The 16,025-nt window shown below is 36.1% G+C and overlaps 1 protein-coding gene across 3 annotated transcripts in view; it reads right to left on the bottom strand.

Annotated features, from left to right (window-relative positions):
- LOC127851394 (uncharacterized) overlaps window positions 1-16,025 on the bottom strand; it is a 108,128-nt gene that overhangs the window by 37,229 nt on the left and 54,874 nt on the right. For all 3 annotated transcript variants that reach the window (XM_052385150.1, XM_052385151.1, XM_052385152.1), the window contains 4 exons: window positions 14,930-15,124; window positions 8,265-8,423; window positions 5,733-5,801; window positions 4,275-4,301 (listed from right to left, as the gene is read on the bottom strand). In XM_052385150.1, the coding sequence (XP_052241110.1) occupies window positions 4,275-4,301; window positions 5,733-5,801; window positions 8,265-8,423; window positions 14,930-15,124 (450 nt within the window). The remainder of the gene's footprint in view (window positions 1-4,274; window positions 4,302-5,732; window positions 5,802-8,264; window positions 8,424-14,929; window positions 15,125-16,025) is intronic.

Below are 16,025 nucleotides of genomic sequence, written 5' to 3'. Positions count from 1 at the left end.
TCATGACGTCATAATTAACACGTCAAACAACAAATATCATATTCTTTCCCGCTAAAAATGCAGCTTTTAAAGATTTTTTTCATTTTTTCTTTAAAATGTGGACGTAGATGTATGATAAACAGAACAAGAGATGTGTTTGTCAGAAACACAATGCCCCCTACTGCCCTGCTTTGATGTAAATATTTTTGTTTTTGATTATTTCCCTTTAAAAATTAACTTCCCTTGTAAAAATGATCTGTACCTGCCAAATGATGAATATAAATTATCTCCCTTTAAAGCTTGTTACTTAAAATTCCTTTGGATTTGTTTCTTTTTCCTTTGACCTTGAATGATAACCTTGACCTTTCACCACTCAATATGTGCAGCTAAATGAGATACACATGCATGCCAAATATCAAGTAGCTATCTTCAATATTGCAAAAATTATTGCCAATGTTAAAGTTTTCATACTGACGGACAGACTGACTGACAGACAGTTCAACTGCTATATGCCACCCTACCAGGGGCATATAAACATGAAAACATTTAAACCTTCTATTCATTGAATGGGGACCACTCTACAGTAACAACCCAATTAGCTACTAGACAGTAGGGGATCTCTCCTTCACAAGAAGCTGCAACTTCAAAATTCTTTGGTCATACCCTGGCAATTACAGCAGCGTGTTTCGAGACATTGGAGGAGAGTGACGAGAGCGACATCGATACCAGCAGCAACGCTGACATCTGTCAGGGTCGTTTGAGGTCAAAGGTGAATGAAATGATTGATGACAGTTATGACAAAGATAGTTAACATGAAGATTATCACATTGATTGTCCATCACTGCAAGCAAATGGAAGCCATGCCTACAACGCAAACAGCGCTGGCGTACATGAACGAGGTGAGTGTTACCCCAATATGTTAGTAGCTGTTGATTCTTTCATGAAGGGATGTGGATGTGCCAGACATTGTGAAAACTTCACTCCAGCTTCAAAGTATAAGTCCATATTAGGCATTCGTAAGAAGACTAAGGATTGAAAAGCAATGTCTTAGACACATCTTCTAGGAAAGGAAAGAAAAGCTCCTGCCCATGACCACACTTTACAATGGTGTTTCAATGTGTAGGAATACATTTGAGCTGGGTTTTTTTACGTAAAGCATTATTTTATGAATGTGGATGTGCCAGACATTGTGAAAACTTCACTCCAGCTTCAAAGTATAAGTCCATATTAGGCATTCGTAAGAAGACTACGGATTGAAAAGCAATGTCTTAGACACGTCTTCTAGGAGAGGAAAGAAAAGCTCCTGCCCATGAACACACTTTACAATGGTGTTTCAATGTGTAGGAATACATTTGAGCTGGGGGGTTTTACGTAAAGCATTCTTTTATGAATGTGCTGTTACAGACAGAAACTTGAAGCTGGTTGTGCGCAGAGAAGGCATGGAAACAGAGGTCACAAACCTAAACATGCATTATCATAAAATACAAATATTACAATGTGTTTTTCTGCTGCAAGAAATATCACTACTTCTGAATGTCTGCCAACCCCAGTGTTGTCATTGTGAAGACATGTAGCGACAGTTAAGAAATTTGTTTTTATGTACAGTCAATCTTGTGCTTGCGACCACTTGAATAAAGTGACCTATGTCTTATGCAACCACTTTGAATCCCGCCCGAGCGTTTTTACTACATTTTCATATTGTATTAAGCGACTTTTGTCTTAAGCGGCCAGCGACCGCTGATTTTAGTGTATTTTGATGTCCAAGTCTTGAATTAAGCAACCGCTTTGCGGTAAAAGGGGTAAATCTGTTGACCATTTAGGTACAAATCAGTGTTAATTGTTTATCTAAGCCGATAAGATGAACGATTACATCATTGTTTTGATTTCACACCAGCCATTTTCCTTTGTCTTTATGACCGGTTCTGACCGGTGATAATGGTGACTGCGTATCAATTTGTGGTGTTGAATAATACACTGATGTATTTCCAACAGTCTACGGATTAAAGAGTTTATTATCTGGGACGTTAAGTGACAAATTTGATCGCCCATTTTATTGCAGAAACAATGCGCAGACGCGTCAAACATTTTCACAGTGTTCTCGATAGGTGTAAAAAATAAACTAATAAACTATTAATCTGTAATATGTGTCGAAATCCGTTCATAAAAAAATTGTAATTGTTATTATGCTAATAAGTTTGTATTAGTAAATTTTCCAATCAGGTTTGTTTATTTAATTTTCAATCGAGGTGTTTTATTTATTTCCCTATGTACCATAATAGAGTAAGATATATATATATATATAAGCTAAAATGCAGAAATTAAAATGTCAAAACGGAAAGTGTTAACGTTAAATGAGAAAATTCGGGTATTGGAAGTGTCAAAGAATAAAAGTGCATGTAAATTTATCGCGAATGAGTTTGGAGTCGGAAAAACCCATTCTCTGCAGTGCAAACCATTTACATTGTATTTAGAATAAGAGATAACAAATAAAACTAATTTTAAGTAAAACTTTCTTTTATTCATTTAATTTATATTTAGATTCGTTTGATTACACATGCTGACATCATTGTGTCAAAAGAAGATAACCCTGCATCTGGATTTAAAATAAAAGGTCCGCATTTATCTCAAATGGCCTTTTTTTAATTTAGAGACCATTTTATTAAGAGACCACTTTTGGTTACTCCATTTAGTGGTCTCTAAATACAAGATTTACTGTATATAAAAATTCCAGGTTTCCGCTTCAATAACACAAACCACCCAGTGAAGCTGCTCAATCCTGGATTATCTGCAGCATGGCGCGACTACTTGCGTGACAAACTGCGACCTCTATGGTCAGCTTGGGGTCAGAAAAGCTTCACCCAAGCTGTCAGAAAGGCTTCATGTGTAAGACAGCATGTGGCAGTTTTATTGTTCAAACTTAGATATTTCACTTCTTCAGTAATTGTTAATGTATCATCGATTTTGTATGTAAGTTTGTATAACAAAAGATAGAATCAGTGCGATATTATTAAAATTATAAAACACAAATACAGTATTTAATTTTGTGAAGAAAATCCTAAATTAAAATTTACGTACACATAATATACCTTAAACAAACAGTGACATATTAACGGTAATTAACCTCATTGGTATGAAAAACAATACAATTAAAATTGTAAGTAAATGATAACTGACATTACAAACATAAAATATGTACACATGGAATTCGAAAATAAAATTAAGTATGGCGTAACGTCAAAATTACCGTGTTATGACGCTCACTTCAGAGTCACATAGGTTAACAACAAGGGCTGTTTGTAAAACATGCATGCCCCTTATATGGGCTGTCAGTTGTAGTGGCAGCCATTGTGTGAATACGTTTTTTGTCACTTTGACCTTGTCCTTACACCTAGTGACCTGAAAATCAATAGGGGTCATCTGCCAGTCATGATCAATGTACCTATGAAGTTTCATGATCCTAGGCCTAATTATTCTGGAGTTATCATATGGAAACCATTTTACTATTTCAAGTCACATTGGCCTTGACCTTTGACCTAGTGACCTGAAAATCAATAGGGGTCATTTTCCAGTCATGATCAATGTTCCTATGAAGTTTCATGATCCTAGGCGTAAGCATTCTTGAGTTATCATCCGGAAACCATTTTATTATTTCGAGTCACTGTGACCTTGACCTTTGACCTAGTGACCTGAAAATCTATAGGGGTCATTTGCCAGTCATGATCAATGTACCTATGAAGTTTCATGACTCTAGGCGTAAGCATTCTTGAGTTATCATCCGTAAACCATTTAACTATTTTGAGTCACTTTGACCTTGACCTTTGACCTAGTGACCTGAAAATCGGATGATAACTCAAGAATGCTTACGCCTAGAGTCATGAAACTTCATAGGTACATTGATCATGACTGGCAAATGACCCCTATAGATTTTCAGGTCACTAGGTCAAAGGTCAAGGTCACAGTGACTCGAAAGGTTTTACTATTGCCATATAAGGAAAAATGCCCCGCCCCCGGGCGGCCATGTTTTTCAACCAACCGGAATCATTTTCGAACTCATCCAAGACATCATTGAAACCAATCTTTTGACCAAATTTCATGAAGATTGGACAATAAATGTGGCCTCTAGAGAGTTATCAAGGCAAATGTTGACGCCGCACAACGCACAACAGACAAAAAGCGATCACAAAAGCTCACCATGAGCACGTTGTTCTCAGGTGAGCTAAAAAGCATCCAGCTTGAGATATGTGTATACATACCATGATATATACATGTATAGCTATATTGTAAAATATAAATACCTGTTAAATCACTGTCCAACTCAGCAACTGAAATTTAAACCATCAAAATAGTATTTTTACTGCTTGAAAGTTGACAGTGAATTTAAAGTCAAATGTATCACCTGACAAAAAATAAGACAAGGATGATAACAATTTTCCCACCAACATCATATATTATTTTTATTCTTCTTTGCATATATAAGCATCAATGGTTCTTTAATGAGACTCATGAGTTCCAAATAATGCTTTTGCGGGCCGATAAAATGGTATGGTTTTGTGTGGGTGTCTGCTCAACTCTTTGTGTAGATTCTACAGTTTCAATAGTAACACATAACAGAGACAACAAAAATTATGCTTGTTGTTTACTGACAATTGTAACACATTCTGTAAGTTACAAAGGACGGCATTGTTGCGTGGTGTTCAAAAAACAATGTCAGGTAAAAGGGTTAAAAATTTGGACAGGGATGTTTAAAAGGCTTGATCAAATGACACTGTATGCACATTTTGATTATGCATTTTTCAAAATCATTTAATTTTTAAGTGCTGTATAGTATTAGCAAAAGCAAGGATCATTTAGGACCTCCTGGTATTACTGAGACCTCAATGTATGCCCTAAAACATTTGACTGTTTTGACTTCGGATTAAAGATTGATAATTAGGTGCGAATTATAGTGTTGGGACCGACTGAATCACTTCGAATTAACGATTTTTTCGGTTTAACGAAGTTCGGATTAACAATGAAATTTTACATTAAACAAAGAAGAACCAAAATCGGGACCCGAAAAATACTTCGAAATAACGGTGACTTCGTATTATCGGTGTTCGAAATAACAGTGTTGAAGTGTATTTTGCTGACTTATTTGGTGCTTTATTTTAGGGAAAGCATCAGTTTTCACAGCTATTTTGTAAATATTTTTCTTCATGCCTGTCTACATGGTTGTTAAACCTGTTGTTTAGTTAACCTTAAAACGATATTTTTGAAGAAGTTTTCTAAGATCGAAAGCGCACAACTCTCAGCGCTGAAGAGGACCTTTTTTATTATCAATATTTGCATAAAACATTTTAAGTTTTGGCTGCAAAAATGTAGTGTTGTGTCATACCAACAAGTATCAGACTTAAATATCAAGCCTTTGTTCAAGTCTTCATAACATACTTGTCATTATCTAGTTCTCATTCAGAATAAATATGTAAAAGCATACATAAATCATATATAATATGTATATATTAAAACATGTGCAAACATTTCCATTTCAATGAACATAAATCTAGGAATAAATTTGCCCTATCTACATTCAAAGATCATTCATGCCATTTTTTACCATTTTATTCAAATTGGATAGAAATCCCTAGTAACAAAATCTTCATCAAAGTGGTAAGCCAGTGGTTAACATAAAACAATAAAAATCAAAATGCAGTTGTAACAACCAATCTCATAATTCATTTAAAAGTAAATACTATTTATTTACAAAATGTACATACATTCATCCACCTCAGAACTGTCCAGCATTGGTCTGCATTCTTCCATAGTTCCACGGTCGCGATCTCTTACTTCATGTACATACAAAGTAACACATTTTATTACATGCTTGTTAGTGAAATATAGAATGTAACTGGGGGTGAAATAAAATTAAGCATTTTAAATGCTAGTCATTAAACATAAAATCTAACCGACAAAACATAACAAAATTACACATTAATAATTATGACATGCTTGTCAGTGGAATAAAGAATGTACCTAACTGGTGAAATTTTTTTGAATGAGAACATGCTTTCTACAAAATACTGAGAATGGTGACACGTGATGGCTAAGTTAAAAAGACAATTAATTCAAGACTTTGCAGATTATAACTATATTCAAATATGAAACATTGAAATTATAATTAAACCAAATTTGTATAAACCTAATTTGTTTTTAATTATTGATTAAAAATCTTATCAAGTTACTGTGACTTGTCATGACCTTGTTTCCAATTACTTTTGATTGGGTTGGAATCACAACATAACCTTAACATTTGATCATGGGATACTTTATACTAAGCAACATGTCCTCACAACAGAGTGCCTGTAAAATATTATTTAACCTTTTCCCATTCAGAAGCAAAGTAAAAATGCAGTGATTTTTTTTGCATTTATTTGTTACAGCTGTGCCATTTGAATTGGGAAAATTAGCGTGATAAACCGTGAAATTGGGAAAAATAGCACGATAAACCATGAAATTGGGAAAAATTAAACATTATGAATATTATTATAAGTAATAGAATTAATATTGTTTTTAAGTGCATGTTCAGAGGGTTTTCTAGCGATTTTGGGAAAAGCAGTCTGGTAAAATTGGGATTTATTTTTGTTTAATCAATAAAAGTGGCAAATTTGGGAATTACCGGTATTTCCACCAAAAGGGTCTTAATTAAAGTTATATATTTTGTAGGATGTTTACAAAATAAAGTTGAGATAAAGGGTTAAGAAATCATAATTAAGTCATAAGAGACTTCCTTCTTAAAAAAAAAAATATATATATTTTTTTATATTTTTTTTGGAAATTGGTCTTTTTTGGGACATTTTGGTCAGAGTTTTGGAAAAAACGTGGCATTTTGCAATTGGGAAGCAGCCGAAAAGCGGTGGTAATTTTGGGGAAAAAAAATCACTGAAATGGCTATATGCAACCAACATAAACAAGACTATTGCCAAGCAATAAAAGTTCCCTACCGGTAGCTATTTTGGAGAGATTTCAGCAGTATTTCTAGTCTATTTGTTGCCATAGCAACCAGAATTCTTGATGTATGAACAAAACGAAATGACATGCATAATGTCCATATTGCCATCTGTCAATGTTTCAAGTTCCATAAAAAAATATGAAAAACTTTGAAAGTTATCGCAGAATCCAGAGAACCGCCATTTTCAGCAGTATTTCTAGTCTATTTGTTGCCATAGCAACCAGAATTCTTGACGTAGGACTAAAATGAAATGATGTGCATAATGTACATATTGCCATTTATCCATATTTGAAGTTTCATGAAAAAATATTAAGAACTTTTAAAGTTATCGCAGGATCCAGAAAAAAACACCATTTTCAGCAGTATTTCTAGTCTATTTGTTGGCATAGCAACCAGAATTGTTGACGTATGAACAAATGAAATGACGTGCATTATGTCCATATTGCCATCTATCCATGTTTCAAGTTTCATGAAAAAATATTAAGAACTTTTAAAGTTATCGCAGGATCCAGAAAAAAACACAATTTTCAGCAGTATTTCTAGTGTATTTGTTGCCAAAGCAACCAGAATTTTTGACGTAGGAACAAAATGAAATGACGTGCATAATGTCCATATTGCCATCTATCCATAATTCAAGTTTCATGAAAAAATGTTAAGAACTTTTAAGGTTATTGGAGGATCCAGAAAAGTGTGACGGAAGGACGGACAGAGACAAAACCATAAGTCCCCTCTGGTGAAACCGGTAGGGGACTAAAAACCAGAACAGCCTGCTAGTAACTTCTCGCGAGAGTTCTTATTAACATATTTTATCAAGCCTTTCACTGCAATTTGCCACGTTGTTCCACAATGTACATGTATAGTGATGGAGAAAGTATTTGGCATGCTGGGCTGAATCACGGTGATGTCAGGCAGAAGGCATAATTCAGGCTAGATTTAGTGTACCTCCATTCTAACTAATTGCATGGAAAACAGATCTTCTTTTTTAAGTAGCAGATCCCTTGATTCAACTGGTCGCAAATGCAAACTCAAGCTATGTAACTTTTGTGACAGCAAAATTCAGCCAAAATTCATTTCTTGCCCATGCATTTATTTGACATAGTGACCTAGTTTTTAACAAAAACTGACACAGTATCGACCTGGACCAAGGTATCATTTAGATTAATGTTCTGACAAGAGTTTTTTCAGATTGGGCAATAAATGTGACCCTTAAGAGTTTTTACAAGGAAAAACGTCACCGGCAACGCATGACTGATAATGAATGACGGACAAAGGCTCACCAGGAGCAAAACATAATACTGACATGTCTGTTCTTGCCGTGGGGTATCCGTTTCAACATCATCATTTTCATTCTCTTCTTCACTAGCCTCGTCTCCATCGGTAGCTTGCTGTCTTAGTGTGCGTGGAGCCTTGCCTCCAGTACTTTTACGAGCCGTCTGTTTTGTTCTTCGCATCTTTTGTGCTGTAAGACAGAATAAATGTTCTGGGAAAGCTGGGCTTACTGCATGCATATACACTACGTCTAGCGCGATTTCTGCTTTCCACATCGCATCACCATGATTCAGCCCAGAGTGGACAATTACCATCTCACCACAATACACTGTTGAACACGGTGATTTCACTGTGGCGAATTGCGATGTCAGTCTCGGCATTATCGGGAAATTGATCTCACGGTGGACCACCACGGTCTAGGTGGTTCCCGATTAAATACATGTGCAACAACAACATTATACAAATGTACGGTCTGCAATGACGTAATGTACATGTTCATTCACATTGCAGATCGTATAATGTTGTTTTTTAAACTTTGTGTGTACATGTTTTACATGCACTTCATAATAAAATCATCGAATGTTCAACTTTTTTCTCTCGTGTTTGCCCTCTTTACAGAATCATTGACATGTCATACATCGAGCATGAGTGAAGTTTGCGTTTCATGCTTCAGGTTATGTTTCAATTGTTTCTGCATGAAGTTTCCCTTGTTGTTCTTAATTAAAGATTTGTTTTTTGTTAACCTTTCGAAAACCCTTGCTCGTTTGTGTACATATATAGATCACCAACAATAACATACATACATGTTAAGCTGGGTTCCCACTGCCGATCTGATCAACTTGATCAAGCCTGATCAAGCGGTCGGGTACTGGGCCCGTATTCACCAACAATTCTTTAGCAATTCTTAGACTTAAGAATAAAGAAAATTCTTTAGTCTAAGAAAAAATTCTTAAGTCTAATTCACCAACACATATTGCCAAAGAAAATTCTTAAGAACAAAGAATTTTCTTTAGAATTCTTAGAATGCTCTTGAGCATACTAAGAATAATTCTTACAGATTCCAAGATGGCTGCTAGAGCAATTCGTTACCGTCAAATCCAATTAAGCGGTCGGGTACTGGTCTGGTTCGGTTGCCATGAGTGGTTGGGGGCGGTCGGGTAGGTCGGCATTGGTCGGGCTACCTACCCGATATTTTTTGACATGTCCAAAAATATCGAGTAGCGGTCGAGTAGAAAATGGATCGAGAAGCGCTCTGGAAGTGGTCGTGTATTAGTCGAGTAGAAGATCGCATTGATCGTGAAGCAATCGTGTGGCGATCGGATTGACATCTTTTACACGATCTGTACCCGATCCGCTCTACCTCTACCCGATTTATTTTAGATCGCAACACGACCCAATCGACCTCTATTCAATTTGATGTACAGATTTACTAGACTGCTTCCCAACGGCTACTCGACCGTACACGATCACTTCCCGATTGCTATTCAACCATACACGAGCTCTGTTCCCGATCCGCTCGACCTCTACCAGAGTTATTTTAGATCGCTTTGTACGACTATAGTAAGACCGTCTTGATCTGGTCGTGTGAAGATCAGGTGGCGATTGAGCTGAGGTCTACTTGGTTGAGCTGAGATCGTATAGGGCTTGTGTATAGGTTGAGATGATCAAGTGGTAATCGCAAAGATGGTTGAGAGTACGTCGTGAATGAGTCGTGTGGGGGTTGTGTGTTATCGACAAGAGGTCGAGAAGAAGTCGTTTATACCCTTTCTAGTTGAGCTTGGTCGGGTTTGGTCGGAAAATTTCTGTGATCAGGATGATCGAGTTGATCGGATCAGCAGTGGGAACCCACCTTTACATGTACACGTAATTTGATATCAGACTATTTTTGTGATTTCCTGTTTCTTTTGTTACATGTATTGGATCAAATAAATGTACATGTACAAATTCGAGACATCCGCAGTAAGTATTAAATTCTGTGATATTTTAATATCATAGTCATGCGAAAATATCAGTTGTCATGTTGGTGAGTCACTATTTGTATACCTGTTCTTTGTTCAATAACAAGTTCATTTTGAAACATACACTGTATGTAAAATAACCTTAAAAAAAGAAATCGTAATATTATGGTAAAAATCGATTTACTTATTGTGTTACAATAATGTTGTGCATTGAGCAAATACAATGTATATCAAATTTATCGTATCGTATTTATTAAAGTATCGATAAGAAGTGTTGTTATGAAATCGCGGTGAATTTAACGAGTCATAATTTCACATTTGGTTTTTTTAAAACTGTTTTACTCTTTTATTGCAGATACGACCAAGAATATGGTTTTCGGAAAATAATGAACATAATAACAAGGCTGACGAGTTTTTTATTATGAATATTATAAACATGCATTTAAATGCTGATTATGTTATAAATTTGATTTTGTTATACATGTATATGTATGTCTATTTATTGTGCATGTGCCATATTACAATACGAATACAAGAGTTCCGCGGTCGGAGATGACCGCATTGAAGCCGGATTTTTGATTTAAATGACAGGAAAGTACCTTTCGTGTTTTTGTCAATGCAATACTTAAATTACTGAAATATTGTTCAAAGGTCAAAATGAAATGTAAGTACTTTTCAAGGCATGAGCAAACCTTGTGTTATGTTTTGAATGCATGCATATACATGAACAACAATAACATTTAAGGTCACAAATATGAACTTGAATTGACAAGACTCTAGGTCCAAGCATACCAAAGTTATAACAACTTTAACATTTTTATATTGAAGGTCACAGTGACCTTCACCTTCAAATGAATGACCTTGAAATGACCAGTGGTCATCTGTTAATCCTGGCCAACCTTCATGTCAAGTTTGAAGACTCTAGGTCCAAGCATACCAAAGTTATACCATGAAATAAGAACTTTAACATTTTTACATTCAAGGTCACAGTGACCTTGACCTTCAAATGAATGACCTTGAAATGACCAGTGGTTACTAACTAGTTATGGCCAACCTTCATGTCAAGTTTCAAGACTCTAGGTCCAAGCATACCAAAGTTATAAGAACTTTAACATTTTTTATATTGAAGGTCACAGTGACCTTGACCTTCAAATGAATGACCTTGAAATGACCAGTGGTCATCTGTTAATCCTGGCCAACCTTCATGTCAAGTTTGAAGACTCTAGGTCCAAGCATACCAAAGTTATACCATGAAATAAGAACTTTAACATTTTCGAGCACGCCGCCACCCCGCCCGCCCGCCCGCCCCCCCGCCCGCCCGACAACATCAATCTATAAGCCGAGATTTTTTCGAAAAAAATCCGGCTAAAAACGCTTGTTTTCTTACAAAATAATCATAGAGAATGTGATGTCTACATCCATTTACTATATCAAATAAAATTGAGAATTTGATTTCTACATGAATTTACAATATCAAATAAAATGGAGAATTTGTTGTTTACAATTATTTACTCATAACAGAACAGATGGTATTTGAACGCATCTTCTCACTTCTGTCGGTATTTTCTATTACAACTAGAGCTTTGTCACAGACGTGACGAATACCCCCACATGCGTATTGACACATAATATTTTGCATGTCGTCTTCACAAAAAAACAGCGGACCTCTTCCTCAATTTTTAAAACGCACTAAGTGACCCCTTGACCTAGTTTTTTACCCAGAAAGGCCCATGTTCTAACTTGGCCTTAAGATCATCTCCATAAAACTTCTGACCAAGTTTGGTGAATATCGGATGTAAACTACTTGAATTAGAGAGCGGACACCATGCTGAATGTTAAAAAACGCACTTAGTGACCCCGTGACCTAGTTTTAAGCCCGGATTGGACCATGTTCAAACTTGCCCTTGAGATCATTTAGATAAAACTTGTGACCAAGTTTGGTGAGGATTGGATGAAATCTACTTGAATTAGAGAGCGGACATTATGGTGAGGTTTAAAACGCACTAATATACCCCGTGACCTAGTTATTGACCCGGCATTATCCATATTAAAATTTGACCTAGACATTATCTAGATACAACTTCTGACCAAGTTTGGTGAAGATTGGATGAAAACTACTTGAATTAGAGAGCGGACAACATTGTGATGTTTAAAACGCACTAAGTGGCCCGTGACCTTGTTTTTGACCCGGCATGACCCATATTCAAACTTGCCCTAGACATTATCAAGATACAACTTCTGACCAATTTCGGTGAAGATTGGATAAAAACTACTTGAATAAGAGAGCGGACAACATGGTGAGGTTTAAAACACACTAAGTGACCCCATGACCTAGTTTTTGACCCGGCATGGCCCATGTTCGAACCTGACCTACACATCATCCAGTTACAACTTCTGACCAAGTGTGGTGAAGATCGGATTTAAACTACTTGAAATAGAGAGCGGACACCATGCTCAATGTGTAAAACATAGTATTACTACTAGTTAGTGACTCGGTGACCTAGTTTTTGATCTGGCATGGCCCATGTTCGAACTTGGCCTTCAGATCATCTAGATAAAACTTCTGAACAAGTTTGGTGAAGATCAGATGAAAACTATTTGAATAAGAGAGAGGACACCTTGCTGAATGTTTAAAGACGCACTAAGTGACCCCGTAACCTAGTTTTTGACCCAGCAAGGCCCATGTTCGAACTAAGCCTTAAGATCATCTACATGTAGATACAACTTCTGACCAAGTTTGGTGAAGATCGGATGAAAACAACTTGAATTAGAGAGCAGACACTTAATACGGACTAACAGACAGACCGACAGACCGACCAAACGACCGACAGACAAGTTCACTCCTATATCAAAACAAATATTCACACTCTCATCTACTCGATAAGACGGCGATATATTTTGATATAATTAGGTGATTTTGTAAATAAAGAAACTCTAATTTGACAATCACAGAAACTAATAACCAATTAACAGATCTTATATAATAAATAAAGTAATTATCAACTCAACATGGGAGTCACAAAAATAGTCAGAATCAAATTACACGTAACATGTTGATATGTAATTATTGGCAAGCTATACGTGCACAAACGAGAAAGCATCTCCGAAATTTTCATAAAAACAAACAATTCTTTAAATAAACAACAAGTAGATCTTCACGCAGAAACAGTAGAAACAAAACATAAAGTACATCACGCTCTATGTACAACATGTCAAATGATTCTGGAAAGAGGGTAAACAATAGAAAATAATGATGATTGTTAACAATCAAGTTACAATGTAAACAAATGTACAAACAAATGTAACAAAACATTCTAGAACTTTGCAAAAATTATACGGTCTGCAATATCAAAATATACATGTTCATTCACATATACCTGTATTTCACCGCGAACCACCGAGGCCGCGTTGGTCCACCGCGATCACTTGGTCCACCGTGAGATCGATTTCCCGATAACGCCCGTGGTGTTCAGGCACTGTTGATGCGATCTATCATGATGGAAACACCTTCCGATTGCGGTTATTTTCCACGCTCACGAAAAATTGTCCGCGGTGGGAGTGTAATGGATGGCAGAAATCGCGCTAGACGTAGTGTAAAGTGCCATCCCAGATAAACATGTGCAGTTCGCACAGGGATGTGCGAACTTCACATGCTTATCTGGAATAACACTTTCTTCTTTTATGGATGTTTTAATTTAAAGGGAGCCTTTTCTTAATGAAAATCCAGTTAAGACTGTACAGGCTAATCTGGGACCACATTTTATGAATGCGCATTTACCCCAGTATTCCCAGAACAGAGGGGGTAATCACGTGATAGTCAAGATGGCGACGTCCATGCCGAGACAGTTATTTTTTGCTGTTTTATACCCTTTATTACTTCTGTTTATTTTTTAAATGATGCTCACTTTCCAGTCATATCAGTAAAAAGGTGATTAGCGTTTATTTTGTATTCAAATTCACTTTATATCCCAACTTTACTCCCCGCAAATTTTCTTAGTGGAGCCCTAATTAGGTCATCCCGCAAAGAAATTTCGCACCAAGTAAAGTCGAGATATTACTATGAAATAAAAGCCAGTAACTTTCTTCCTAATATGGCTGGAAAGTGAGCAGAAGAAGAAAAAATAATATAAGTAATAAAGGGTATAAAACGACAAAAAATACCTGCCATGGCATGCACGTCGCCATCTTGTTTGTCACGTGAGTACCCGCTCTGAGAATGAGGCTAAAATATTTGTCTTCCTTCAGTATAATGGTAAAAACATTGACTGAGCATATGGTATTTTAAAAATCATTACACCGTATATTCTCAATATAGACTTAGCAGCCTGTTTTATGCTGTTTGCTGCTCATCAGTATCTAAGAGTTGAAAACGAAACCTTTAACACTCGAATCGGTCAAGATAGGTCTTAAAATGAATTTGACTTTCTAAAGCACTACAAACCCATTTGTGTAAACCCATCAAAGAGCTGTATATTATATGAGTGGTGAAGGTTAAAAAAAAGGCCATTTTAAGCAATAAACAGGATAATAAGTTAATCTAAGAGAATTAACAAAATAATAAAAAGATTGGTTTGAACTGACCCATGGTCAGTCTATCTTGCAGATGATAAGACTATGTAATTATGCACAAATATAAGTTAACACATGTAAACTCTGACAAAACTTGGTTTTTATCAACTAAATTTGTTATTTTATTATTGAATAAAAATCTTTTTAAAATACTGGGATTGAGACTTACGTTGAAAAACAGTCTTGCCTGTGGCCTCATATCCGACGTAGCTGTCTTTCTGTCCCATACCGACCATAACACCCTGATGTCTGGGCCTGCCGACAGCGGAGGGAAAGACAGTCATAGGCCCATCTTCACCCGCAAAACCTGCCTTGAACATCATGGAACCAGCGTCCATGACCAATGTGGCACCTACATCTTCGTCTTAACATATGATGATAAGTTAGAGTTGATAATAAGTTAAGTGTATACAGCATATGGTATAAAGGTAATTTATCATGAACATTTGAGGGAAGTACAATTTGAAATAACTTTATGATTGATTAAGTTACAGAATTAACAGGCAAGCACACATTTATTTGAAAGGTAGAGTTAGATCTACCTTTCTGCAAGAGTACTTAAACAAGATTGATCTTGTGGCATGACAAAACTCTGCAATACATTATACTGCATATCAAAATATGTAGCAAGTTGTAATTATCATTTATGAACATGGGAATAAAGAAGGCAATTTATTTGTTTGGACATAATTTCAGTTCCAAAGCATTTTGGGACACAAATTGGCATTGAAAGTCATATTGTTTCATGACATGGAATAAATAATAGAACAACCATGATAATTATAATTATGCCTAGTATTCAAAAGGCTTAAATAGTTCTCACTTTCGCACCCAAGATTGTTATTTGACCACTAAACAAGAGCTGTCAGAGGACAGCGCGCTCGGCTCTTTGAGTGCTTGACACTATAACGTAAGCCATCATGGAGAGGGGGTATAATGTAGGTGTGTGGTCATTTAATAGATGATATTTCAAATAAAAGAAACAAAAAGAAGAAAAAAATTGGAGGGGGGATTCTGGGGTGGAGTGTGGGGGATGGTTTGGGTGGAGTCCATTGTGGCATGTCAGGTAAGTGTTGTTTTGTCAAAGTATGAATCAAATGTGATCATAAATAAAGAAGTTATAGCAATTTAAGCAAAATTTATTAATTTGACCTTGAGAGTCAAGGTCATTCAAAGGTCAAGGTCAAATTCAACTTGCCAGGTACAGTAACATCATGATAGTAAGAAAGTATTTGAAGTTTGAAACCAATAGCATAAATTCTTTA

The sequence above is a fragment of the Dreissena polymorpha genome, chromosome 11 (genome assembly GCF_020536995.1).
Source record: "Dreissena polymorpha isolate Duluth1 chromosome 11, UMN_Dpol_1.0, whole genome shotgun sequence".
Taxonomy (NCBI): domain Eukaryota; kingdom Metazoa; phylum Mollusca; class Bivalvia; order Myida; family Dreissenidae; genus Dreissena; species Dreissena polymorpha.
The sequence above is the reverse complement of the archived record's forward strand: the minus strand, read 5'-3'. Positions and strand labels throughout refer to the sequence as shown.